Below are 13,166 nucleotides of genomic sequence, written 5' to 3' on the forward strand. Positions count from 1 at the left end.
AACTGAATATCAGGCCACCAGCATTTCTTTTTTATTTCTACCTTTTAAAAAACTGATTTCTTATTAGAATTTATGCGCTCGGCTCTCGCAGCCTGTCAAACACCCATAGCTTAGTTAGAAACGTACGGATTGTCAAGTGCAAGGGGAAACGGCAAACGCATATGACGAGAGCTTCAAAAATGGCACTTGACCACCAAGTTTGAGATAAAAGTATAATAGTATTCCTAGTAATTGGACCTTATTGGCGGCTAGAGGTGGAGGGTCTGAAACTTGCATGCACTGAGGCGTATGGCCCCTCGAGGTGACACAAGCTGCCGTTCTTGTCAAAACCGTGTGAAAGCGCGGACACGATGTATCAGGGGTGATGTTAGTTGGTGAGGATATGTTGACTTTGGAAATAGATTGGGGGCTTGGCTTGGACATGTGTCTGATAAATATGTCCGGTTTCCATCTTTGTACCTTTGGAATATCCTGGTTGCAAGGCGTGTAGCATTTCTAGATAAGGAAGTGCATTAGAATAGTGTTCGACTCAAATTTTCTTCCAATGGACTTGCGTTCCTGTCTGGCAACTGAGTCTAACTCCTAAAGTTGGGCTGACTTGGAAGTCCTTCGCCAGCTCGGCATCACGTGCTGGCTTGCTCCTGTGGCTTCCCCCTGCAGGTTGCAAAGAACACTTGTCTCAGTTGCACTGTTTGTGCCCAGTTATTACACTGTACGCCTTACTTGTAACTATTGCCCTGATTACTGGCATCAAGAGTCACCAAGTTGAGGATAACGTCGGCCGAGATCGGTCCCCAGGACGAGTTGAGGAGACTGTGAAGAAGGAATTCAAGGAGTCCCATGAGAGATTCAGATTTATCCAAGACCGTTAATAAAGACATTATGTATCCATTATCACAGTCTTATTTCCTAGTTTTGAAGCTGCTAAGTATACACCCAACCCCTCAACTGTCAAATCTTGATCCCAACCCTTCAATCAACCACCATTCAATAAGGGACGGGAGCGATAGGAGCAGCAGTGCAGTCCAGCTGGTAGTGGATGTACGGGCTGTCGGATTTGGCCTTGACCTTGCCAGCCAGCGAGACATCGTACAGCTGGCAGTTGCCACCGCTCTTGAAGCCGAAGCCCTTGCAGGTAGGCTCGGAGATGCACAGAGCACGGCAGTCCTTGTAGTTGCCCTTGGTCTTGCTAGTATCGGCCTTGTAGTGCTGGGCCACGTTCTCGGGAACCCAGCCGACGATGCCATCGGGGAGGTTGTAGTAGTAGGTGTTGGATGTCTCGGTGCCCTCGGGGGCGCGGAACGGCAGGGTGTAGTCCCAGAGGGAGCAGGCTCCGTTGCTTCCGGATGACTTTCTCACGGCAAAGGCCTTGCAGCTTGGGAATGCGGAGCTGTAGCATCGGGCTCGACAGACCTCGGGGTCGCTGGCGCCGGTGCCGGTGAAGACGTCGATCCTGTTGTTCGAGTGGGCTGTAGGCAGCACGCCGAGGGAGCCGGGGATGGTGCAGCCGCCAGGGGCAGTGGAACATCCGGCCGGAGCGGCGATTGGGGATGCGGCGGCGAGGCCGACGAGGGCAGAGAGGGAGAGGAACTTCATGATGCAGATGTAGATGATAAAGAGGATGACTTGAGATGTATCAAGTTGTCCGGAAACTACCGAGTACGAAAAAGGGGATCTACATGAGCGACTTCCGGGATTCTTATACCTCTGTCGATCTTTTCAGCAGGCGGTCGAGATGCCATCCGCCAAGCTGCCAAGCATGCAAAAGTGATGCCAAGATACATTCAAAAGGTGATCTGATGCCAGCATCTTGGACCACCCATGCACATGGACAACAAATTCTCCCTCGAAACCATCTAAGAGAAGTGCACGGAGCCCTCGGAGCCTCTGGTGAGGCTTTCCTTCAGCTGCCAAGAAACCCCCTTAAAGCTATTGACAGATAGCGCCTGCGCGGCCTCAATAGTGTCTTTCACCACCCAATCGAGACACACGTGCCCAGAATTTAAACGTGATTGTCGTGGTGTGGCGTCCCCCAGGCCGTTGGGCTGGAAGGCCTCGCTTATGCATAATTGTTAGACCAGATAATGGGAACCGACGCGATTGGAGGGTGGGAAGCGAGAGGTCGCCGATTGCATGGGATCGAAGGCGGTTACCCCGGGAAATCGAGAGTGCAACCCTGGGATGGTAAACTGTGACACTAACAGACAGGCACGCTACTTTTTTCATTTCTTTTCTCTTCTTCCCCTTGCTTTGCCACTGACTGATCCGTACCTCCCAGATAAACTCTGCTCATCAACGGTCTTTACCGTGAGCCTTCAATATAGGTTATTGTTTTTTTCGGCAGCGGGTTTTACACGACGGAAAGTGTTATTAATTGTACCTATTCTTTGTTAATGCGACCTATGGCCCTTTTGAGAGCCTCACCAAGTTCACACGGTGAGCCTTCAACTCTGACTTCAGTCGTGAGTTTATTGCAGTCTACTTGATTTCAATCATCTCAATCTTTGCCCACCCTTGCTTAACCATTTCAACAACCTCCCCATTCATCAAACCCAGCATGAAACAACAACCCACAAACAAGTTTTGATCGCCCTCTGGTCGAAGAATGGCGGGTTGGTTCAAGTGCGCAATCACGCAGATAATATCTCCTTCCTGTACATCTGCTCCAGCCAGGCCTATGTACCCGTCCTCAGTACAAATGAACTTCTGTCCATTAAAAAAGCCCCTTTTCGCAGCCCATTCTACAAAGTGGTGCTCCACAGCCTCATATGGCAGGCGTTTAAGACCATCTCGTATCAACTGCTCAGATAACCTGGGTGTTATAAGATTGTGCATCAGTAATATATGGTAAAGCATTTCGAGGCTGCTTTCTGTGTCCTCCTGGTTAAACAAGGTAGAGCTGAGAACGGTCAAGAGAGGTTGGCCGCTGACATAGGTCGGTCCGTGGGTCGCTAGAAAGGACTCGAACTGAGTTGCGACTGTACTGGCAAAGACGTCGAAGGCATCGATATTTAGCGGTTCCTTGTCGCACGTTGAAACAGTCTGTACTTTGACTGCGGTAACCCACAGGCTGTTGTCTACAACGCGAGGATCTGGGCGACTCTGTAATTCCAGAAGCCCCATGTATACTTTGCTGCTCCCTTTGCAAATCGGAAACCTATGTTGTCTCCTTCGAAGGGGAGTCAACACGGGCACCCAGGTAGGAAGATTCTGATCCCGCCCAAGGCCTGCGCCGCAAAGTTGGATAAAGTGCAGGATCCCATGTGGCTCGAGAAATTCCCTAGCAGGGCACATGCCATTTAGTTCGGGCCTCTCGCTCTGGAATATCTCGAGATACTTGGTCGCCAGTTCTAGCCAGACATCTGGCGCGGCCCGGGAGTAGTCTGGGACCATGTCAAGGCCACTGAGACTAAGCAGCCCGTAAACATAATCGACCGGACGCGTGGCCTCCAACTCTCCACTAAAGGTATCAATTAGAACCTTTAGTCTTGCAAGGACTTTGGAGTGCTGAGACGGCATATGCGCTAGGAACCGGATCAAAAGGCGGCCATAGACACGATCCAATGCGTTGGCCAGATTATGGACTATTGGTTCAAGAAGCGATGCCTCCCTGACATAACGCCTCTCTGTCAACATAGCATAGATTGAGTCGACTGTAAAGTACAGTTTTCCGTGTGAAATAGCCTTTGTCGGACAAACGTAGTAAACGTTGGGAGCAAGGGTAATCTCCTGCTGGATCCATACCCGAGTCCAGAACGGACACTGTGCAAACGTCTCGAGACTGTTGGGGATAAAGGTGTGATCTTTTTGGTTGAAATGAGAAGCATTGTGGGGAGTTATCAAGACCTTTTTCATCTCAATGACATCAGCAGCCCATTCTGGCCCGTCGAGGTCGGGAACACGGTGGCCACTGATAGTTTTGTAGCTAGTTCCCAGAGCGTCAAACAGGCGGTGAAACGTGGAAAGGGCGTCAGCAATCCCTTCGTCCGTTGACGAGAGCTAGCCAAGTGTAAATTCTGCGGATGAATATAGATTCGTCATGAGCTGAACTTGTGCCGTTTTTTTTCCAACAGGTCATCCTGGTTGATGCAGATTGCGTCGGCCCAGATGCGAAAGTCTAACGAGTTGAAAGCATTGCCAGACTCTTTTTTTATGTTGATCCAGTGTTTCTTTGCATACTTGAGGACGGTTGCAAGGTTGACCGTGACTTGAGTTGGGATGCCGTCGATGAGAATCCCTTCTGTGACCGAGGGCTCGCCCCAGACGTAGGAGAGACAGATATACTAGGGCTTTGCATCGAGAGAGACGGTATGTAGTTTGCAGCTGACCTTTTCGTCAGGGGATTGTGAAAGAATTTCGATTAGCCGAATTTGGCTGCTGGGATTATCCAATGGTTGATACAGCCGTTGCCGTAGAGTGGCCATGGTTGTCTCAAAAGGAGTGAAAACGGTGAGACTCTTCAGACACAATTATAGGTGGGGCAGGGCATCGTTTATGGGTTTTGACTCCGATCCCGACACATGTGATGCCAAGTTCCAGTGAGCGCTGCTACACTGCCTGGCCTCTCTGTCTCTGTTAGCTTCATGCACACTGGGGCTGTGCAAGAGTGCCTCGCGCCACAGCCACCAACAGGCACTCGGTTCCTGCAGACCCAAACGTCCATGGATTTTACAAGGCAGATAACTTGACAATTTCTCCGTTACCGAGTAAAAGGAGCGCTCAATGTTAATGGGATAGTCAAAAAGAGAAGACCCGGGACGAAGTCACCAAGTGGTGAGAGACCGGCAACAAACAGCAAGGTTGCAGGGACTGCAAGATAAGGGATTAGAAATGATAGTAAAGCACGCTTTTCTCATACTGAGGTTATTTTGATATTATTTCCTGCTACCTGGTCTAGTCTGTCTGTGCCGACGCGATGATTCCGTCTATGCCCACCTTGCGGTCTCCTAGCTGAAACCCTTCCCTCTCTGCTTCCTTCCACTCCCTCACAATCGTCTCTGCAACCTGAGCACTCCTAGGACTAAAGATGCACCGATAAGGCTTCGCCACAGTGACTGCCCCCAAGACGAATGCATCATCCGAGAGATCAACTGGCAATAGTTTGCCCCCATCGTCTTTAGGCGCACTAATTGTGTACGCCCACAGTATCTTGGCAAAGACAATGTGCAAGCTGTTCTCGGCCACGTGCATCCCCGAGCAGATCCTTCGTCCTGTTCCATACGTCCAGTGATCTCTCTTGTAAGGATCCGCTATTCCGACATAGTCTCCTGCCTTGAGTGGATGGTCGAGGAAACGGTCTGGATTGAACTTTTCAGGCTCGGGATAAAGTTCTGGGTCCATTTGGATACCGTTTTGATGAAGCATAAGACCGGTTCCCTTGGGGATAATGTACCCGTTGTACTCAATGTCTTGGTCAGCTGCATGAGGCCCGCCCATGGTCGTAGCTGGTCGGATCCGAAGTGTTTCCTTGACGATTGCCCGAACGTATGGGAGGTCATCGTCAAAGGTAGGAGACCGACTATTACCCACTACACGCTCAATCTCCTCATGTGCTCTGGTAACCACGTCTGGATAAGCGCTGAGGTAGAGAAGTCCATTGTTTACCGACGCAGCGGTGGTATCTGATCCGGCCTCGATCATTGCTTTGAAAAGTCAGTTACTCAGTTCAACAAAATGGGATAAGCAACTTACTTCCGCAGACATACGCAGCTTGCAACTCACTGATGCCTTTCTGTCGATAGCCTGCCTCCACGAACTGACGACCAAAGCAATCAGGAGCTTCGCCCTTGTCGATTTTGTCCTTCATTTGATTCCAATAGTGGAGCCAGGCCTCACTCTGGCGTGCTTCAATCTTTTTGAGGTCACTGTTCCACCAATGCATCCACTTTGGCAAGTTCAAGAGCCAGGGAAAGATATCGATGGCACCGTACACTAGACATGTTGAGTTAGGGCATTTTCTTTGAGAACATAGTCTGTGTAGTCTTACTGGGATTGGCGACCCTACCAAAGTCATTCATGACCTTGTAGATCTGGGTGATGGCGTTAGACTCCTATCCAGGTGTTACACCGTCAGTTGAAACTCTCTTCGGCCATTCCTAGATGTGAACTTGCCCATGTCGGCGCTCTCAACCCGTAAACCATGAGCAGGATGACTGACGCCGAGTATCTCTGAACATGGGTATAAAAGCCCATCTCTCGATCGTCCCTGGCTTCCTGGGTCTTTCCATGGTTGTTAATGCTGTTCAAGATATCCCAGATCAACTGTTTTCCCTCAAAGTTTTGAGCAGGTTGCAGCACATTGGCCGCCTTTGGAGTCAAAGAAGCATGAATAATCGACCGGAGGGTGCGCCAGTGATTTCCATAAGGCATGAGGACCATCCGTCTCCCGCCTGAGACCATGTTGGCAGACAAAAAGCTGGGACGAGTAGATGTAGCAGCCGACTTTTTCTCAAGAATCTCCTTGACGATTTTGGGGCTATTCAAAAACACCCAGTTTTGAGCGGGGCCAAGGCGTACTTGGTAGATCTCGCCATACTGACGCGCCCATGTCTTGAGGATGCTAGGAGACTTGAATTGAAGAAGATTTCCGACAAGAGGAAGTGCGGGAGGGCCAGGAATAGGTTTGCCTGTCTGCTTGGAAAAGCCAACAAACTTGACGAGCAGAAACGCTAGGCCAAGAATAACGGGCAAGAGGATTTCTTGTGACATTTTGGCTGCAGCGGTACAAAGAGATAATCTCCCGACCTTTAAGGATTAATTGAAGATAAGAGACCTAAGAACAAACTGCAAACAGTCGTCTTGGCTTTGTCTGTCTTATATCCCCCATCTAAGATCCGGGATCGTGTGGGGCCGAAGTACCGGACCGATACCCCACGATCCAGCCCCGGAAGTGGAGATTAGCATGGGGCAAAATGCGGGGGAAATACCGGAACTGGGATGGGTGTGCTCAAGTGGAAGGTGTTCCAGTTATGGGTAGTTAGATACGATCTTGTCGAGGTGTTCGATAGTAAGCTTGGTAGGTTTACGGGGAGCAGTCACACCCAGAGACATGACAGCTCAGTGGAGTGACTTGATCACTGATCACAGGTTTGCTTGCTCCAGACCCTCTAGTTATTTGACACCGACGATCACTCTCGGGTGCCTCAAGATGATGCAACCTTCTCTAGGCATAGCGGATCCTGCACATCGTGGAGCCGACACTGGAGTACCTGCGAGAGTTATATAATAGAATAATTACGCTGAATAGCAGACTACCTTTGTACCAATACTTTCATTTTCATTGAAGCTCTTTGAAAGTTCAACATCAGTCGATATGGTTGCAACAGTTGATGGTCTGAGAAAAGCCGGCTTCAAAGGCGACATCATTGATGCCAACTCTTCAGAGTTCACCACCGCCTCGAAGCGCTTCTCCGCCATTTTCAATTCCCCAGCTAAACTAATCGCGTTTCCCGAAACTCCTGAGGATGTCTCCATTGCAGTGCTTTTCGCCAGCCGGTAGGTTTGAGGCAACTGTTAGAGACTTTCAGCTCACCATGACTATCCAGGACCAATCTTCCGCTTGCCGTCAAATGCGGTGGTCACCATGCAGGCGGCGCCAGTGCTGTGAACGACGGTCTTGTGATTGATCTTTCCCACTTGAAAGGTGTCAAGATCAACAAAGAGCGGTCCGAAGTGACGGTTGCTGGAGGATGTCTTTGGGGAGAGGTATATACCGCTCTTCGCGATGAGGGTTTAGCCTGTGTTGGGGAGGAGTACACAACGTTGGCATTGGCGGTCACTTGCTGGGTGGTAAGTAGACTCTTTTGGCTCAGATTGATCCTTTTCTAACTATAGACTTCACAGGTGGTTATGGTCCGTTGACTCAAAGATATGGAATGGGTAAGTTCACCATGGATAACGCGGTGACAAATCTGCTGATCTTCCTTTTCGCAGCCTGTGACAACATCGTCTCTGCCACCGTTGTGCTGGCCAATGGCAAAATTGTTCAAGCAAACGACAAGGAGAACCCAGATCTATTCTGGGGCATCAAAGGTTGGCATCAAACCGTCAGGCATTCACATGGCAGGCCTAGAGTTGAGCTCACATGTCCAAGGTGCCTCGTCAAACTTTGGTATCGCTGTGGAAGTCGTCCTCAAGACCTTCCCAGACCCTGTGAGTAAAGGCTAACAGAAAGCTGCACAAATTTATAGGTTCCTATGCTAGATACTAACACTGTTTTATCTAGGGACAATGGGTATTTCGATCACTGGCATTCTCTCCCGACGACATGCAGACCTTGGTCCCTAGATTTGTGGTAGGTGAAGGTTTGGTTAAATTGAGCAGTTCCCTGACAGTTTCCAGCAACATGTCAATGCCGATCAATTGAACGGCGATGTCACCATTGTGTTCCTCAACTTTGTCCGAGGGCCTGGAAACAAGGTCCGTGGCCATACTTTAAAGTTCTGAAACTGCTCTAACTCACTCTATCCTAGCCACTCGTACTTCTCAACTTTACACTACAGGGAACTGTCGACCAGTTCTCAGATGTCTTCAAGTTCTTCCTAGACGGGATGAAACCGCTTAATGACTCTTTAACAACTTTTCCCTCTTTGGTGGAGCTCAGCCACTGCCTCGATGACTTGCTGCTTGATGGGCCACCCAGAATAGCAACTGGGGCACTACCTGTCATGAACATCACACCCACGCTTGTGTACAAACTCTGGGAGCGATGGTTGGAGTACACGGACAGAAACCCAGATGCGGCCTCCACCAAGGTCGTGTTCGAGATGCACAAAGCAAAGCGCGTTCGCCCGGTACGTCTATCTCACCTGTTGAGAAATTTTCTATCCGCCGTTGATTTTTCCTCATCCTAACTGTTCTCAGGAAACTAGTTGCATCCGTGCCACAGAGCAAGGTCACAGCATGATTCTCATCAGCGAAGAGTAAGTGACCCAGCAGGCCAACTCAAGTGTTGGAATACTAACACATCTGTTAGACACCACGACCCAAGCCACGATGCAACCGCACTCGAGTGGGTCCATGAGGGCAACCAGCTCGTTCGACAACAGCAGATTCAAGACTGGGGCAAAGACCTGGGCGTGTGGGCCAATGCGTCCATGCCAAACGAAACCGCCGAGGATTGCTGGGGACAGAATTATCCTCGTCTTCAGAAGCTCAAGGTACTGTGGTCTTGATCTCCCTTAGGTGAACATCACTGACAGGCAATATAATAGGCAAAGTACGACCCTGGATGCCTTTTCGATAAGTACTGGCACATTGAGCCAAGCTATGCACACATTTAGGGGTTTCGGATGACTAGAGCATCTAGAGATAGGACAAATAGCCTGAAGTTATAGAAGCTTTCCTGGAGACTTTTCTTCATTGATGTATTTTTTTTTTTTTTTTTGGATGATTCTAAAACAAAAACTATGGTCTGACATGGTGACAGTGGTGGGCGGCTCTGGAGGTAGCCGGTGGAGAACACGAGAACTTAATAGCCCCGCCGAGACGATGATACGAGCCATGTTCGGACTTAATAGTCAGCATACCCGGAGTTAAGACTATTCGTGACAGGCAAGAAACACCTTAGTTTGGCTCATTGGAACTCATACAAAGCGTGGGCAAGGGCTAACACAGCTCCGCCTTTTCGCCTACTCCCTAAGTTCCCAGCTTTCCATTTTCTTTTAAAGTCCTCCGTATCAACCTTTAAGGGAGACCACCATGGTGAATATCGCTATAGCTGGAGGAACAGGCAAGGTGGGCAAAACCATTCTAGAGGTTTTGAAATCCCAGACCTGCCACAAGCCATTCCTTCTCACCAGAAAGGTCAGTTTCGCTTTTCAAACCAGCTCATTTCCTTTCGGGCCAAACTTGTTAACCGCGCTAAACATCAGAATGCGCCAAGCAACGATGATAGTGTCACGTCCGTGACGGTCGACTATTCCGATGCTACCTCCTTGACGGAGGCTCTTGAGCGTCATGAAATTCATACTGTGATTTGCTGCTTGCCATATGAAGGCAATTCTCTTGAAATTGGACAAGGTAATTTGATTAAAGCGTCCGAGGCGTCTGTCCACACCAAGCGGTTTGTGCCCAGTGCGTTTGGGATCAACTATCCCAAGGAGTGAGTAAAACCCCGAGCATCCATATTGGAGTTTCGGGAATATGCTAATAATTCGCAGAGCCGTTAAAGAGCTTCCTGTACTGAAGCACTACTTCCAAGCCATCGAAACTCTGCGACAATCTTCCCTCGAGTGGACAATCTTCCAGAACGGATGCTTCCTAGACTACTGGGGCCACCCGCATATCAAGTCTTACCTCCGCCCATCTACTTTCGGCATTGATATCGCGGGCAAGGTAGCAGCCATCCCAGGTGATGGCGATACCCGCTTCACGGTGACATACTCGTTTGATGTTGCCAAATACGTGGTGGCAGCTCTGGATCTTGATGAGTGGCCCGAAACCACGAGAATTGCGGGTGATATCATCACCTGGAAGGAGTTTGTCAACTTAGCCGAGAGCACCACGGGTAAGTGACTGCAACATATGTTCCAATCTTGTCTAACTTGAAGGTGTAGGGTCGAAATTCGAGGTTTTCTACGATCCGATCGACAAACTCGAGAGGGGCGAATTAACCGAACTGCCTTCGCAGATTCCGTGTTACGCTACATTCCCTAAGCCTCGGTTTCAGTGGTTCATGGCTATTTTCTCCAGGTGGACGGCTGATGAAGAAATCTGTTTCATTCCAGGAGAGCTCAACGCCAAGTTTCCTGATATACAGCCAATGACTGTCAAGGCCATGTTGGAGACTTATTGGAGGGCGTGATAGGGAGACTTGAGCGTCCGCTAGATTTAAGCAACTTGCATGCACATCTATTTGGTCAAGAGCTTGAGCAATGCTGAGGATTTCCAATTTTATAACTATAAGTTGCACCTTATGATTCAACCTCAAAAATCAAAGAGTCATCAACTGCAGAGATCAAGGCAGAATACATCTCCTTGGCCTCCTTGTCCCCTGATTTTAGTTCCAGTGAGAAGATAATGTCTCGTAACCTATAAGCCAGGCTCCCCATAGCTCGAAATTGGGGCATAAACTCTGCCACAATTCTGGCAAAATTTCCATGTTCCATATCCTCCGTCTTCTTCTGGGCCAATTCACTCCAGTTTCCGACCAGCCATCGCTGAAGCCGACTATCAGCAGGCAACTTCCGATCACCACCGCAGATGGCAATCCACAGAAACACGTAGAGGAAGGATTCTAGATCCTGGCGGTATGTGCGTGGGATACGTTTGAGCACATCGATGGCCATGAATGCCTTGGTTCCGATAATCTCACCTGGTCGAGCTGGACCAACGGCAAGTTCCATGCTCAGATCGAGGTCGATAAGAAATCCCCATGGCTCCCCTTCCTTCTGATCTTCAGCAAGCATAATGTTATTGGGTGATATATCTCGATGGAGGATCTTTCCATCTAGATGCAACGACCGATACCCAGCGATGGCATCACGGAAGCCTCGAAGGAACTCTTCAACCGTGTGAAACCGGGCAATGGGGCGACCGAGCGGATAAACAACCATACATTCCAACCTTGAGTCCCGGGGTGTGAATGTAGTGTCGTCGAGTAGGCCTTTCAATGCTGGAAACCTCATGCCTCCGCCGCGAAGACCCCACCTGGGCTCGACCTTTTGGTGGCTAAGCATTTGCACCACGCCACTGACTTTGCGTTTCTTGGCAAGTCGCAACATGGCTTTCTCGGAACGACGAGCTCTTGGTTCCCAATCTTCTGAACTCCAGTCTTCTACTCTCCAAGTGAACTTGACGACGAATTCGGGTCTTGTCGAAGTCGATAATCTCGCTCGGTAACATGTAGGTCTAGTGCTCACAATGTCTTCAGGAGACGCGATAGGCTCGCCTTCCAGATAAAACTGAGAAAGTCCCGGTTCGGATTGATTCTCGCCCTTGGCCAAGATGTATGTCCCTGTCGTGTCGGAGTGGAGGACTGGGTTGATGCCAAGGTCAAGATCATCCAAGCGTAAGTAACTGGCAAAGATGGCTGCGACTGGCTCTGGGTGGGCTCGCAGGTTCAAAGGGCGGGAATGATACATCCCAGCTCTGTCGAACACCCAGAGTTCCGCCACTAGCCCGAGAATGTATATTCCATGCAGAAAGCGACGGGCTGGCTGGCTTCTAAATACCTTTCGGGCATATTTGTAGAGCTGCACCAAGCCAGAGTCGTGGTCATAACACTCAGCGTCAAGCTCAAGCCCGATAACTTGGACCTTGGCCCAGCTATACTCTGTAGTACCTGAGAAGAGGAAGTGGTACGAGGTGCCTGGAAGGTCAGGTTCTTCCTCGGATTCTGGTAGGCGGGATATCAAATGGCATCGTAGGGGGTCGACGAGTGTTTTGCCTGAATCGTGCAAAGGCGATCTTCCGAAGAACCTTTCGAAAAAGCCCTCGGCTACCCCATCGTTATGGCGGCTGATTTCATCGAGGATCTTCTGGTCGATTATGGCTTGGGGTTCTTCGTCGAGCTTGGGGGCGTCATTGGCGATGGGGTGAGTCGTATTCATGGTTTCAGCGTGTCTGAAACTGCTATTTGACTTGGGTGAGATCTTTTTGACACTGTATTTTTAGCCAGCGTGAGAAGTGTTGTCGAGAATGATTTGTAGACAAGGTCAGACGATGGAAGGAGAAGTTTTAGTCTTTAGGCAGCCCGAGGACAGAAGATTTTTTATAGCCTGGTTATTGGGTTTGTTGAACAGCAACGTTTTGTTGTGTGGAACCTTATTGTGCACAAAAACGTGACTTTTAGGTTGCCGCATGAAGTTCTTCACTCAAGACATGGTGTTTGGGGTGCGTGCAGCAGCGCTAGGGTCATTGCTGTGCCAGTCATATATGGCTTTGAAGAGCATTAACCATGGATACTGGAGTGACCTCTCTATCCCAGTGCACTTAGCTATTGCGTCGTTTGCACCATGAGTTGAATGTCTCTGGCCACCAAAACTGACAGTTGGGGGCATGGGCCAACAAGACCGGGGCTCGATACAGTCAAAGACATGCTCAATGCTTAGCGAGTTAGGAATAGCGGAATGGCATCCACGTCTATCAGGGTGCAACAGATCCCTTCCCTACAATGCATGCGCATCCAGGTTAATGGTTCCTTCCAAGACCAGGGATGATCCTTC

At 49.5% G+C, this 13,166-nt stretch overlaps 6 protein-coding genes across 6 annotated transcripts; 2 read left to right on the forward strand and 4 right to left on the reverse strand.

The window, feature by feature from the left end:
• Positions 1–987: 987 nt before the first annotated feature.
• MRS44_010900 (uncharacterized protein) lies at positions 988–1,596 on the reverse strand (the record flags this gene model as incomplete). Its single annotated transcript, XM_046283459.2, has 1 exon — positions 988–1,596. One exon carries the CDS (start codon positions 1,594–1,596, stop codon positions 988–990), a length of 609 nt encoding a protein of 202 aa, XP_046135458.1.
• An 882-nt stretch (positions 1,597–2,478) lies between these two features.
• MRS44_010901 (uncharacterized protein) lies at positions 2,479–4,424 on the reverse strand (the record flags this gene model as incomplete). The annotated part of the gene is made up of 3 exons (XM_065619513.1): positions 2,479–3,910; positions 4,072–4,283; positions 4,329–4,424. 3 exons carry the CDS (start codon positions 4,422–4,424, stop codon positions 2,479–2,481), a joined length of 1,740 nt encoding a protein of 579 aa, XP_065475585.1.
• Positions 4,425–4,893: 469 nt separating this feature from the next.
• Positions 4,894–6,708, reverse strand: MRS44_010902 (uncharacterized protein; the record flags this gene model as incomplete). Its single annotated transcript, XM_065619514.1, has 4 exons — positions 4,894–5,642; positions 5,692–5,931; positions 5,987–6,050; positions 6,139–6,708. The coding sequence occupies 4 exons, from the start codon at positions 6,706–6,708 to the stop codon at positions 4,894–4,896; spliced, it is 1,623 nt and encodes a 540-aa protein (XP_065475586.1).
• Positions 6,709–7,147: 439 nt separating this feature from the next.
• Positions 7,148–9,281, forward strand: MRS44_010903 (uncharacterized protein; the record flags this gene model as incomplete). Its single annotated transcript, XM_065619515.1, has 12 exons — positions 7,148–7,204; positions 7,250–7,494; positions 7,545–7,792; positions 7,843–7,878; positions 7,933–8,031; positions 8,093–8,151; positions 8,225–8,293; positions 8,341–8,418; positions 8,472–8,792; positions 8,863–8,921; positions 8,975–9,158; positions 9,213–9,281. The coding sequence occupies 12 exons, from the start codon at positions 7,148–7,150 to the stop codon at positions 9,279–9,281; spliced, it is 1,524 nt and encodes a 507-aa protein (XP_065475587.1).
• Positions 9,282–9,699: 418 nt separating this feature from the next.
• On the forward strand, positions 9,700–10,804 carry MRS44_010904 (uncharacterized protein; the record flags this gene model as incomplete). Its single annotated transcript, XM_065619516.1, has 4 exons — positions 9,700–9,804; positions 9,873–10,102; positions 10,161–10,507; positions 10,557–10,804. 4 exons carry the CDS (start codon positions 9,700–9,702, stop codon positions 10,802–10,804), a joined length of 930 nt encoding a protein of 309 aa, XP_065475588.1.
• Positions 10,805–10,913: 109 nt separating this feature from the next.
• Positions 10,914–12,551, reverse strand: MRS44_010905 (uncharacterized protein; the record flags this gene model as incomplete). The annotated part of the gene is made up of 1 exon (XM_065619517.1): positions 10,914–12,551. One exon carries the CDS (start codon positions 12,549–12,551, stop codon positions 10,914–10,916), a length of 1,638 nt encoding a protein of 545 aa, XP_065475589.1.
• Positions 12,552–13,166: the final 615 nt, after the last annotated feature.

This window comes from Fusarium solani (assembly GCF_023522795.1).
Source record: "Fusarium solani strain SB1 chromosome Unknown bctg00000007, whole genome shotgun sequence".
NCBI classification, from domain to species: domain Eukaryota; kingdom Fungi; phylum Ascomycota; class Sordariomycetes; order Hypocreales; family Nectriaceae; genus Fusarium; species Fusarium solani.